Source organism: Arachis hypogaea, chromosome 17, assembly GCF_003086295.3.
Source record: "Arachis hypogaea cultivar Tifrunner chromosome 17, arahy.Tifrunner.gnm2.J5K5, whole genome shotgun sequence".
Classification (NCBI taxonomy): Eukaryota; Viridiplantae; Streptophyta; class Magnoliopsida; order Fabales; family Fabaceae; genus Arachis; species Arachis hypogaea.
In genome coordinates, this window is record NC_092052.1 from 127,772,749 (window position 1) to 127,786,833 (window position 14,085).

General features: G+C 40.4%; 2 protein-coding genes across 2 annotated transcripts; both read left to right on the forward strand.

The window, feature by feature from the left end:
* The first annotated feature begins 3,959 nt into the window (after positions 1-3,959).
* On the forward strand, positions 3,960-6,035 carry LOC112763925 (auxin response factor 17-like). Its single transcript, XM_025809467.1, has 2 exons — positions 3,960-5,066; positions 5,442-6,035. The coding sequence occupies exons 1-2, from the start codon at positions 3,960-3,962 to the stop codon at positions 6,033-6,035; spliced, it is 1,701 nt and encodes a 566-aa protein (XP_025665252.1).
* Positions 6,036-10,357: 4,322 nt separating this feature from the next.
* Positions 10,358-13,195, forward strand: LOC112763926 (uncharacterized). Its single transcript, XM_025809468.1, has 2 exons — positions 10,358-12,035; positions 12,525-13,195. Exons 1-2 carry the CDS (start codon positions 10,358-10,360, stop codon positions 13,193-13,195), a joined length of 2,349 nt encoding a protein of 782 aa, XP_025665253.1.
* Positions 13,196-14,085: the final 890 nt, after the last annotated feature.

Sequence of the window (14,085 nt, forward strand, 5' to 3'; positions counted from 1 at the left end):
AAAAAATAATAAAAAGTCTCTTATTATAAGAAGAAGTCATTTTTTTTATTTTTTATATATATAAACACTTTAAATGATTTTTTAGTTAGTTACAAGTTAATTTTAAAAATTATACTAAATATTAATGTAATAATTTTTTATAAATTGTAAGTAAAAAAATTACTTGCGAATCTATTCAATTTGACAACTCTTTCTAGGATTTTTTTTCTTTTATTTATAGAAATTGAACTTGAATATTCTTACATCATATAATAATTTAATTTTGTGTTGAACATAATGATAGTGATTGGTAAGCAAGTTACAACGTGATTAGTCATGTGTTTGATTATTCGTGACGCGCATTGTTTTGTTTTTGTCAAAGGATTTGGCCATACAACTAAGTGCCGTCAGAAATGGCGTCTTCTCCTGTTTTCTAAACAGTTAATACTTAGTTAATACTCTTTTTTCAGTTATTTGGATTGGAGATAGATTAGATTTTTTTTTTTTTGGGATATGTTCATGGCGTGATTTTCGCATGGAATTTATATTTGAATGTCTTTGACATTGGAATCTTCCTAGAAGTAGACGTTCAACATTATTTAGGGTATAATTACCATGTGGAATATCTATATTTACTTATTTAGTATTTACACAAATTTTATTATTTGATAATTTTGTTTTTCAGTATGATTCATGGGAGATTAGATTAAAATTATAAGTATTATTTGATATTGTTATAAACTATATTTAAAATTATCAAGGTATGTTACAATTCGTGGGTTGATTCATTCACAAAAATTATAAATTGAGTTAGACAAATTTCAACTCATATAATAATAATAATAATAATTTATTTTGACCCAATTTATGTAATCCGTTATTTAAATAGATTCAATTCCTATAGCTTAGGAATTTGAGTGGGTTGATTTAAACTAAATTTTTAAGATAGTGTTTGTCTTAGATTTATGTCAATCAGAGACATAGATATAATAACACATATATTTATTGTTTGGTTATTGAAATATAAATTTTTAAAGACACGTTTACACACGATAGATACAATAAACATGTATTTATTATTTTTAGAAATAGTTTAAGACTCGAAAGAATCAATATAAATGCTAATTTTTGTGTTTCTTATGCGATTTTTTTGTAATTAAATAAATTTAATATTAAATTGTCTTTTTGTGTTTATATCTCAAAATTTTAAGACATTAACCAAACTGAGCTTAAGCTAACCCCAAATTAAATAAGAGTTTTGTTTTTTTTTTTTGTTATTAAAGATAGTAGTTTAGAAAAATACAAACGAAAAGAAAAATAAAATGAAGAGTTGACATGTATTAATATTAAATAGTTTATTAGTTCTACCGAAAAAAAAAAGTTTATTAGTTATATTGATTTTAATATTAACTCAAAGAGAGCATTAATAATTGAGGTCTAATTTGAATAAACAACCTAAATAAGTTATTTTGAAAAAAGAGTTTAAAGTATAAAAATTTTTATTAATAGCAGCTTATAAATAAATTATTTTGTATTTGAATTTTTAGTTATAAAAGTACTTATTTTAAAGTTGTAAGCGTTTGGATAAATAACTCAAAAAATATAATTTTTTTTACACAAGAAAATGAAAATTAAAATAACGATGATAACAAATACTTTTCAATTTTAAATGTTGATTTTACATAATCTAATTACTAAGATTACAATTGTTTAGGCAATTGATTTTTTATTTACTCTCTTATTAGTTCCATTTTTTAGATAATTGGTTCTTGCCACGTAATATCATTATCTACTTCACTTTCATCCATAACTATTTTTTTGTATGTGCTGAATAGTAATAAAATTTTAATTCACAATAATCTTGATAGCAATGCCAAAAAAATTATTGTGTAGTTAGTGTTTGCTGTTTTATTGTATATGATATAATAGGTAAAAATAAAAAATAAATATAAAATGTGTGTTAATGTATATTTTGTTACTGTTTTTTTTTTTTACTCCTGTTAGCCTCCTCCTTTATTTGGGTCAAGAACTTGTTATAACTAACTATAAAAATAATAGCAAGCTATATAAAAATAAAATCACATGTAAAAAAATAAAATTAAAATTAAAATTTTATACCACACACAATATTAAATACAAATTTAATAATAAAAATAGAGTGACAAATAATAAGAACAAATGTTAAAATTATTATTAAAAGAAATAAAAAAACATAATTTAAGTTTTTAATATATTTACTAAAATAAAATGTTTAAAAACTTCTATTATAATAATTTTGACGTATATTTTTAGTATACATATTAATTAAACTCTTTAATTATATATAATAGATAATAAATACTAGATAAAATAGATGATATACAATAAATAACAGATAATATTAATTAATTAATTTTGGTCATACTATGTACAGTCAACTTGTATAGCGGGTCATTTACAGCAAGTTAACTCTTATATTTGGTCTCTTATTGCCTCTTGTTTTTTTCTTTGATTTGATATCTGTTAACAATATTAATTAATTAGCGATCTGTTAGCAATGCTTGAATTACAAGTTGTCAAGTTCCTTCAATCTTACTACTAAAATACTGATCTGTTCAGATTTCAGAATAATTCATTTTCTTATTAATCGTTAATTTTCTTTCAAATTAACGTATTTTTATTAAGATAATTACTTATTAATTTATTATAGTAAAGATGAGAAAAGTATTATCAGTATTTTTTTTCCTTTGTACTTTTAAAGCTACTTCACATTGGGCTACCAGAAAAACCATTGTCTCTATTGGGCCGCCTTGGGTTTCTCCTGTAAGCCTTTTTATTAAGCAATACAATATTTTAAAAACCATGACCAAAAAAAAATTCAGAACCAAATTGTATACCAAAAATAACATTCAGAACCAAATTGGTCAAAGAACAAGATTTATACATAGGAGATAACATGTTAAAATTTAAATTGTCATCCTGTCTTACCATTAGTTGTAATTGGTTACTAAAATAAAATTTGAATTTTGACTCAGTTAATTTTTTATGTCTTAGATTAATTTGAACTTGCACTTTTAATCCCATGATAAGTTAGTACAAAAAAATTATAAAAAAATAAAAACAAAAGAAGTTAGACCACAAATTAAAACAGATAATTTTTTTTGTCCAGATTTTCGATAAATACAACAGATTTATAGATAGAAGAAGATAACATGTTAAAATTTAAAATATCACCTTGTCTTATCCTTTTTTTTTTATGAGATCTTGTCTTATCTTTAGTTGTAATCTGTTATTAAAATATGAGATTTGATTTAGTAGAGAGATTTCCGAAACCTATTGTTAAGGATGAAAAAAACAATCATGCTACCCTAAACAATCATTATTATCCAATTGTTTATCTAATAAATTTTATTTTAATTTTCAATTCCTACGTATGTATTGAAAATAAAAATACTAATTATAGAATGAGTAATTGTTATGGGAAGTCAAGAAGGTAGTAACATAGTAGTATTAACTATTAAGGTTGAAATGAATGCAATTAATTAATCAGTATATCATCAACTTGCTTTAAAAATTGAACTGCATGAAAACTACTTGTCTTTCCAAACGAACTAAGCCATGTCATCAGGGATACAAATAAAAGAGTTTTTATTACTAACTTAAAACGTAAAAAGTAAAAACACACATACAATTATACAAATGATAGAACTAATTAATGATCAGTTAACAGTGATGACCATAGATATTCCCATTCAAAGATAAGATAGAACATAAAACTTAAATTTCAAAATTCAATTGAATTTGATTTTGCGAGGGTTGCTCTAACTAACCTTATAGTCTTACACTAATCACTTGTTTGATTCAATTGACTAAGGGTAGCTATATAAAAGACTGCATGGTTTGATTTAAAATCCCCACATTTGTTTTCTTTTCGGTCATAAAAAAAAAACCACACATACTAATCACTCTCTCATTGCCGTAGTGCTCCGTCCTCATCAGCCATGCCTCGCCGTAGTGCTCCGTCCTCATCATTGCCGCCGAGGCCAACACCAATTCCCGCCAAATTCTGGCGCGCATGTGCTGGAATCTCTGCACAGGCACCAGTAGTGAACTCTAGGGTTTACTACTTTCCACAGGGACACATCGACCAAGCTGCTTCGCAACCGCAAAACCTTTCACCTCTGGTTTACTCCAGGCCGGTCATCCCTTGCCGTGTCGCCGCCGTCAACTACTTCGCGGATCCTAACACCGACGAGGTCTTCCTCAAGATTCTTCTTCTTCCTGTCACCAATGGATCCGCTCAAGATTTTCTTCCACCTGCCGTCGCCGCCGAAGGCAACAGCGGCAACGGCAATGGCGACGATGAAGAGGTTATCTCGTACGCCAAGATTCTCACGCGGTCCGATGCGAATAATGGCGGAGGGTTTTCGGTGCCGAGATCCTGTGCGGACTTGGTCTTTCCGCCGTTGAACTTTGAAGAGGACCCGCCGGTGCAGAACCTTAGAATAACCGATCTCCATGGCGCCGTATGGGAGTTTCGCCACATCTACCGCGGGACTCCGAGACGGCACCTCTTCACATCTGGCTGGAGCAAGTTCGTTAACAGCAAGAAGATTATCTCCGGCGATACTGTGGTTTTCATGAAGGACTCCCATGGGAGGATGTTCGTCGGGCTCCGCCGTAATATGTCGCTGGAGGACGGTATCTCAGATGGTGGATTGGATTGGGTTGCAGCTATGGTCGGGATGGACGAGGGCGAAAAAGAAAAAGAAGAGGAAGAAGAAGAGGCGATGACACAGGGATTTGCAAGAAACGAGAAGGGGAGAGTGACTTCGACATCGGTCGCGGAGGCGATGGAGCTGGCGGCGCAAAACAAGCCGTTCGAAGTTGTTTACTATCCAAGCGTGGGTTGGGGGGAGTTTGTGGTGAAAGCAGAGAAGGTGGACGCGATGATTAATGGTATTCCCTGGAGTGTTGGGATGAGAGTGAAAATGGGCAGAGAGAACTATGATTCGTCACGGATGGATTGGTTTCAGGGAACTGTTTCTGCTGTTAATGTTCCCGGTAAAGATCAACCATGGAGCGGTTCTCCTTGGCGCACGCTTCAGGTATAAAATTTGCCCGCTTTGTGAATTTTGATTTGTGTGTTTATGTACATTGATGTGGACTTTGACTAAGAAATGGCAAGAAAGGAAAAAGAAAAAGAACGGAATGAAAGAAATAAATAAAGAAAAATTTAACGATCCCAATGTTAACGTAGTGATTATCTAATAATAATAATAAGAAAAATTGAAAGAAAGAAACAATTTGTTGGTCTGTCGTTATGTCTCAGCAATTTGTTTGTGTATTGTTATGGTTCGTTAAAAAATAATAGATGGATTTTTACTGGTTGTTTTGGTTAAATAAAGATTTGGTCATAATATCTTTTTATAATATTTTTTATTGAAGTTGAGGTTGGCTTTTTTTTTTCTTCTTTTTTATAGATTACATGGGATGAATCCGAAATTTTGAAGAATGTAAATCCTGTCAGTCCATGGCAGGTGGAACTTCTTTCTGAGACACTCTTACTTCCTCAAATATTTTTCCCAACAAAGAGGTTCAGAACTACAGATGGTTCTGGAGTATTCACTAATGAAATGGGAGAATCCTCCTCTTCCGTTACAAGATTTTCTATTCCTGATTCAACAATGGGATTGCTGAATCAAACATTGTTGAGTAATTATGATACTCTTTTTTCTGCTAGCATGCAGGGAGCCAGGCCTCATCTATTTTCTGCAACTACTTATCCCTTCATTCCGATGGATCCTTCTCTGTCTATTGATAATTCCTTTGAGAATAATATTGTACCAAAGTTAAATGTTATGTTGCCAAAACTTAACATTGACACTCATAAGCCTAAAAACTTATCACCACATAGCAAGTCTAGTTTGACTCCCATTGATGAGACCCCTAACAGCAACTCAACCAAATCTGGAGCTACTTCATTTCAGTTATTTGGTTGTACTATTCAAACAGATCAAGTTTCTGATAAAATTGCTGACTATAACAATGTTGAAGGAGAAGACAACATACAATAAAATAATGTCTCCTCTATGAAAGTAACATCTAGCTGTACAGGTATGTCTATAAGCCTATATCTGAATAATAAACTGAAATTTATCTTAAGAATGAATTTAATATATATAAAAAAACAGCTATTAGTATATAGTTGATAATTTCTGTACCGAAGAAATGGATTATCTAGTTCATGGGGATGCTTGTAATGCTTGTTAGATTTGTTTCCATTAATAATGAACTCATTGTTCCACTTTTATCCTTCTGTGTTGTTGGTTTTTTTTTTTTTTGCTCTTTGCTGTAAGGTCATTCCATGGTTCTCTACTTCTATGATTGGCATTCATATGTTTTACGACTCGACTTTTTGCTTAAACTTTTTAATCCTTTTATACAGGTAACCACGTGATAGATGCTGCATGATGACCTTGAAGTGAAGCAGCTGTATACAAATTTTTTTTTTTGGTATTACAAACCAAATTTTTTAAAGTGAAAAAAATGTTGTAACTTTAGTAACATGGCCTAGTAACATTACCACGGCGCTTTTTTTTTATTAATTTTAGTTAATTAAAATAAAATAAATTTCATATTTTTAATTATCTCATATCATAACACGTTATAATTTAAGTAAATGTTAAGTTATTAAATTTTAAATAAAATATGTGATATAGTTTTAAACTTAAAACAAGTATCGTGGATATTACATAATTTTTATTTGAAATATTTTAAACATCAAGCATTAGAATTTCACTAGCAACAATTTTTTGGCCACTAATATCATTAAAAATTGGTTCTTCTGCTTCACTTTCACCCACAACGATTTTTTTATATGTAATGAATAGTAATAAAATTTTAATTCACAATAATCTTAAATAGTAATACCAAAAAAATTATTGTCTAATTAGTTTTTGCTATTTTATTGTGTATGATATGGTAGATAAAAATAAAAAAACAAATATAAAATATGTGTCAATGTGTATTTTGTTGCTGTTTTTTATTTTTTATTTTTACTCTGATTAGCCTCCTCCCTTATTGGGGGTCAAGAATTGGTTATAACTAACCATAAAAATAATATAAGCTATATAAAAATAAAATCACATGTAAAAAAATAAAATTAAAATTGAGATTTCATACCACACACAATGTTAAATACAAATTTAATAATAAAAATAGAATGATAAAAATAATAATAATAAAATAACTGAAAGGAATATATGCATTAAGTGGTTCGGATGTGTTACGGATCCGGCCCACCATCCCGGATCCAAGACCGAACCCAACACCGGTTCCCCGGGTCCGACCCGTTCCTCACTTCTAGAAGGCCCGAAAACGGCATTCTCAGACTCCTAACCGACTTTCGAATTCAAACGTCCCCTTTATCTTAGCCAAATAAGATAAGATAAGATATCCTCCATCACCTATAAATAGAGGACTCAGGCCCCTCCAGGTATTCATTCATTCCACACACTTTCTACCTCGCAGATCCATTCTGACTTGAGCGTCGGAGTGTCTTTGCAGGTACCACCCCCCATCGCCCCAGTCAAGTGATCCGGCATCCGCCTCGACCCGCAGGTTCCCGATCCATCTCTCAACCCGTACCAGAGACTTCTTGTACATTGGCGCCGTCTGTGAGGACCCTGCGCGTACCGGGCCCGATGGGGGACGTCCTAGAGGAAACCCCCTCAAGCCAGGATGACACTCAACCAATTAACCCGACCCCCGAGCACCGTGAAGTCACAAACCAAGCGAGAATAGCGAGTGCGGTCCAAAACGCGAACAATTACGACGTCACGGACAGACGACATCATGAGAAAGCCAGCGACAAAGCAGCACAGATCATCCAGGATCTCTGCCTCCGGGTTCAGGAACTCGAAGGCAAGATAACCAACAAAGGAAAACACAACAACGAGCACGGAAGCCATGCAACCTCCAGATCAAGATCTCGCCGCGGTAGATCGCCAACCCGAAAAGACGACAGAAGAAACGGTCGCAGTCCATCACGCGATCGCAGACACGAGAAATCACCAGAACGGCGATACAACAAGAAACATAACCGTAGCACCTCTCGAGATCTGAGTTCTCAACGCTACTCAGACGAAGATCGGAGGGACCGAAACACCAAGCGCACGAGAAACGACCACATAATAATGGGCGCTACACCCTTTACAGAAAGAGTCCTAAGAGCAAAGCTCCCCAAAGGCTTCGACAAACCTACCAATATGAAGTACGACGGAACCAAGGATCCCCAAGAACACCTAACGGCTTTCGAAGCCAGAATGAACCTAGAAGGAGCAGCCGACGCGGTCCGATGCAGAGCTTTCCCGGTAACCCTCGCCGGGCCAGCAATCAAATGGTTCAACGCCCTCCCAAACGGATCCATAGCCAGTTTCCACGACATCACACGAAAATTCATGGCCCAGTTCACTACAAGGATCACTAAAGCCAAACACCCCATCAGCTTGCTCGGGGTCACACAAAAACAAGACGAATCCACAAGAAAATACCTCGACCGCTTCAACGACGAATGCCTAACGGTCGACGGACTCACGGATTCCGTCGCAAGCCTTTGCCTGACCAACGGACTAATGAACGAAGACTTTCGCAAACACCTCACCGCCAGACCGGTATGGACCATGCATGAGATCCAGAACGTCGCCAAAGACTACATCAACGACGAAGAAGTCAGCCAAGTCGTCGCGGCCAACAAGCGGCAGCACGGCAACAACCAACGCGGCAATTCGGCTTCTCACCATAACGCAACACCTAAAGAGAATCAACGAGACCACCCGAGGCCGACCAACCGGACACCGAGAATAGGCAAATTCTCCAATTACACACCCCTAACCGCACCAATTACCGAGATATACCACCAAATAGCGGACCGAGGCATCATTCCAAAAGCCCGACAACTCAAGGAAAGGACAGGAGGCAACAAAACCCTCTACTGCGAATACCACCGAGGCTACGGTCACAAAACGCAGGATTGTTTCGACCTTAAAGACGCCCTTGAACAAGCCATACGAGACGGCAAACTCCCAGAATTTACCAAAATCATCAGAGAACCGAGACGCGTGGAGAGAGACAGATCACCGGAGAGAGAAGGACGTAACCCGAGAACCCAAAAGCGACCCCCAAGAGAAAGTCCAGAAGAAGACCCGACCATCATAGTAAATGTCATCACGGGCAAAGATGCACCATGCAAGTCAAAATCCAAGATAAAAAAGGACCTCCAGGTAATGGCCATCAGAAACCAAGCCCCAACTCCCATGTCCAACAAAGCAATAACCTTCCTACCCGAGGACTGCCAGCACGGCACCACAGCCGAAGACGCACCTTTCGTGATCTCGGCGAAGATCGGAACCGGACTAGTCCGAAGAATACTAGTAGACACCGGCGCAGATTCCAACATCCTCTTTCGAGGGGCCTTCGACAAGCTTTGGCTCCGCGACGAAAATCTCCAAACGCACCGCAACGGCGTCACGGGACTCGGGGACAACTTCCTCAAACCGGAAGGCTCCATCACACTCCCCCTCACCATAGGAACCGGTGACAAGAGGAGGACACTCATAGCCGAATTCGTGGTCCTAAAAGACTCCACTGCCTACAACGTCATCCTCGGAAGAAAGACGATTAATGACTTTTCGGCCATCATCTTTACCAAATACCTCCTTATGAAGTTCATAGCGGAGGACGACTCCATCGGGACCATCCACGGAGATCGGGAAATCGCGGCAGAATGCGACAACACCAGCCTGGCTTTACGGAAAAAATCCCGCGACGCAGCCGGGATATTCCTGGCCGACCTAGATGCCCGACAAGACGGCCAACCTAGACCCGAACCAGAAGGCGACATGGAGAAACTGCAAATAGGACAGACCAAGGACGAATACACCTTCATCAACAGGAACCTCCCTTATGACCTGAAAGAAGACCTTTCCCAATTTTAAAACAAAACAGAGACCTGTTCGCTTTCACTCCAGCCGACATGCCGGGGATAGATCCTGACTTCATGTCCCACCGGCTAGCCGCGAACCCCAAAGCCAAACCCGTAGCACAAAGAAGAAGAAAAATGTCAGCAGACCGAGCGGCCGAAGTCAAGAGACAAGTACAAGCCCTGCTCGAAGCAAACTTCATCCGAGAACTTCCCTACACAACCTGGTTAGCAAACGTTGTACTTGTAAAGAAATCCAACGGAAAATGGCGAATGTGCGTCGACTATACGGACCTCAACAAAGCCTGCCCCAAAGACGCCTTTCCCCTACCGAACATCGACGGACTAGTGGACTCCGCATCCGGACATCGATACCTCAGCTTTATGGACGCGTACTCCGGCTACAATCAGATACCCATGCACCGACCCGACGAAGAAAAAACGGCGTTCATCACCCCCGACGGCACGTACTGCTACACAGTCATGCCCTTCGGTTTGAAAAACGCCGGAGCAACATACCAACGGCTCGTCAACAAAATATTCCAGAACCTATCCGGAACCAAACTAGAAGTCTACATAGACGACATGCTCGCCAAAACTGACTCCGACGAACAACTCATCAGCGACCTCAAGGCCGTAACGGACACCCTAAGAAGACACCAAATGCGACTCAACCCAACAAAGTGCGCCTTCGGAATGGAGGCAGGAAAGTTCCTCGGCTTCATGATCACACAACGCGGAGTTGAAGCCAACCCGGAGAAATGTCGCGCCATTCTCGAGATGACGAGCCCAAAAAACCTACGCGACGTCCAGAAGCTCACCGGTCGACTGACAGCCCTATCTCGCTTTCTCGGAGCATCAGCCCAAAAAGCAATCCCCTTCTTCAAACTAATGAAGAAAGGAGCCCCCTTCGTATGGAAAGAAGAGTGCGAAGCGGCATTCCAACACTTCAAGAAAACCCTGGCGGAACCACCAATCCTCGCCAAACCCCAAACAGGGGAAACCCTGTACTTATACCTCTCCATAACGGAAGAAACACTCGCGGCGGCACTCATCCGAGAAAACAAGAAAAAGGAGCAAAAACCTATATACTTCACAAGCAAAGTCCTACAAGACGCAGAGACCCGCTACTCGCGCCTAGAAAAACTAGCCTTTGCCCTCCTCACGGCGTCCCGACGCCTGCGGCAATATTTTCAAGCCCACCCCGTAACGGTTCGAACCGACCAAGCAGTCAAACAGGTACTACAGAAGCCCGACCTAGCGGGTAGAATGCTAGCATGGTCCGTCGAACTATCCCAATTCGACATCAAGTTCGAACCCCGATACGCAATCAAAGCACAGGCCATGGCCGACTTCATCGCAGAAATGACCCCAGGAAACACCCCTCCCGAAGCATGGAAACTACACGTCGACGGCTCCTCGAACGTCACTTCCGGAGGCGCCGGAGTCATTCTGGAAAGCCAAAACGGCGTCGTGATCGAACAATCAGTCAGATACGATTTCCCGGTCTCAAACAACCAAGCAGAATACGAGGCCCTCCTGGCAGGCCTAACCCTGGCCAGCGAAGTCGGGGCAAAAATCCTGGAGATCAACACGGATTCGCAAGTAGTCAGTTCCCAAATCAACGGAGACTACCAAACGCGAGATCCCCTACTACAACAATACCTCGCCAAGGTCAACAAACTAAAAGAAGAATTCGACCAGGTAATCATACAGCACGTCCCCAGGGAAAGAAACGCCAGAGCCGACCTCCTCTCCAAACTTGCTAGCACCAAACCAGGACACGGCAACAAATCACTAATTCAGGAAGTCGTCAAAACGCCGTCCGTATCCTTAACAGCCGACACCCACCTAACACACTCCCACCACAAGTCATGGACCTACCCCATCCTACAGTACCTCCTCAACAGGGAACTGCCCGAAGACCCTAAAGAGGGAAAACGAATAAAAAGGGAGGCCGCCGGTTATACGGTCGTCGCAGGACAACTATACAAACGCGGATTCTCGCAACCCCTGCTCAAATGCGTCGAGCCCGGGAGCACGGAATACATACTACGCGAAATCCACGAAGGCTGTTGCGGCCACCACGTCGGAGGTAAAACCCTTGCCCAAAAAGTCATCCGCGCCGGCTACTTCTGGCCCACGATCATCCGGGACTCCACGCAACTAGTGAAAAACTGCGATAAATGTCAACGACACACCAACATCCACCAAGCCGCCCCACATCAGCTCAGCATCATATCGGCAGAACGGCCATTCGGCACCTGGGGGATCGACCTTGTCGGACCTTTTCCCACGGCACCAGGCCAACTCCGATATCTCATCGTCGCCATAGACTATTTCACCAAATGGATCGAGGCCGAGCCGCTAGCCTCTATCACGGCGACCCAATGTCGAAAATTCCTTTGACGACAAATCATCACCCGATTCGGGATCCCCGAGATCATCATCTCGGACAACGGAACCCAGTTCGCCGACACCAAATTCAAGGAATTCCTAAACGGGCTACGCATATCCCACCGCTTTAGCTCGGTAGAACACCCCCAAACAAACGGACAAGTGGAATTAGCAAACAAAATAATAGTCAAAGGCCTCAAGAAACGACTCGACGAAGCCAAAGGACTATGGGCAGACGAACTCGGATCGGTCTTATGGTCGTACCGCACGACCCCGCAGACAGCTACCGGAGAAACCCCCTTCCGATTAACCTACGGCACGGAAGCTATCATCCCAGTTGAAATCGGTGACCTAAGCCCGCGAAGAACAATCGGAGGCAACGACGAAGAAGCAGAACGAGACCTCACTGGCGAAATAAGAAGCATAGCCCACCTCAGAGAGCTAGCCCTAAAACAAAGAATCAGCCTGAGATACAACCACGGAGTCATTCGGCGAGAGTTCACAACTGACGACCTCGTCCTACGGCGAAACGACATCGGTCCCCAACCCCGGGAGAAGGAAAACTCGCCCCCAACTGGGAGGGACCATATAGAATCAAAGTTGCAATCGGGAAAGGAGCCTACAAGCTCGAACGGCTTAACGGTAACGAAGTCCCGAGAACGTGGAACGCCGCCAACTTACAGCGATACTACTCCTAAAACCAACCCAGGTCTCCATTTCCCCCCTCCCCCATTTCCTTTTACGCTTTCGCTTTACTTATTTGCAAAATTACATTTACATTTCAAAAACTATGTATCAAACTCGGGTACTCTTTCCCGCCAACAACGGAGGGTTTTAACGAGGCCCACCCATCAATAAAATCGCATTACAAAGCTATCCCTAAATTCTTTATTTTTTCTCACACAATGTCCCAAATACGGAACAAAAACACGGCCACAACTGGAGGACCGATCACCCTCCAGGCCCAACCCGCGGATATCCATATAAACCCGACCACACGACGGTCCACTCATCCCAAATACGGGAAAAAGATTAATTAAACGGAATAGCTTTTAAACGGAACATACGAAAAGAGCCCGAACGGCTCGAAAAATTGTTAAAACAAAAAACCAAAGTTACGGAGTCACGGTTACACGGCCCACGGCCAAACCAAAAGTATCCAAAAACAAAGTAAGTCTAAAAAAGCGGGAGAACAAAAGATTACAAAGATAAAGCTACTCGAGGTCGACTATCCGGCCATCACGAACGGTCTTGAATGCGCCCATCACGGACACATCCACTCCCGGAGCAAGCACCAGGGCCTGCGCCTTCATCGTCCCCTCAGTAGCAGCAATTGCATCCTTAGCATCGGCCAACAGTTCAGTTTTCTCCCTCTTCAATGTAGCAACCTCGGCAGTCAGAGCCTCCATCTCACCAAGAAGTACGGCAGCCCGGGAACCCGCATCAGAAGCCTTGCGCCGCTCCTCGCCCAGCTGAGAAAGAAGCGAAGTCTCAAACTCGGAAAGCCGGAGAATCTCCGCCCCAGCTTCCTCAGAAGACTTCACCGCCTTCCCCCTCGCAATCTCGGCAGCATCGAGCTCCTCTTTCAACTTAGCCACCTCAGCCTGAGATTGGCGAAGCTTCTTATCCAATAAACCAACCTGAGCCATCACAGGCTCAGCCTTCTGAACAACAACAGCAGAGCGAAGGAGAGCACGATACACCGACTTGGCCTGGAACGAGACATCACAGCCATCAAAATAAGGCTC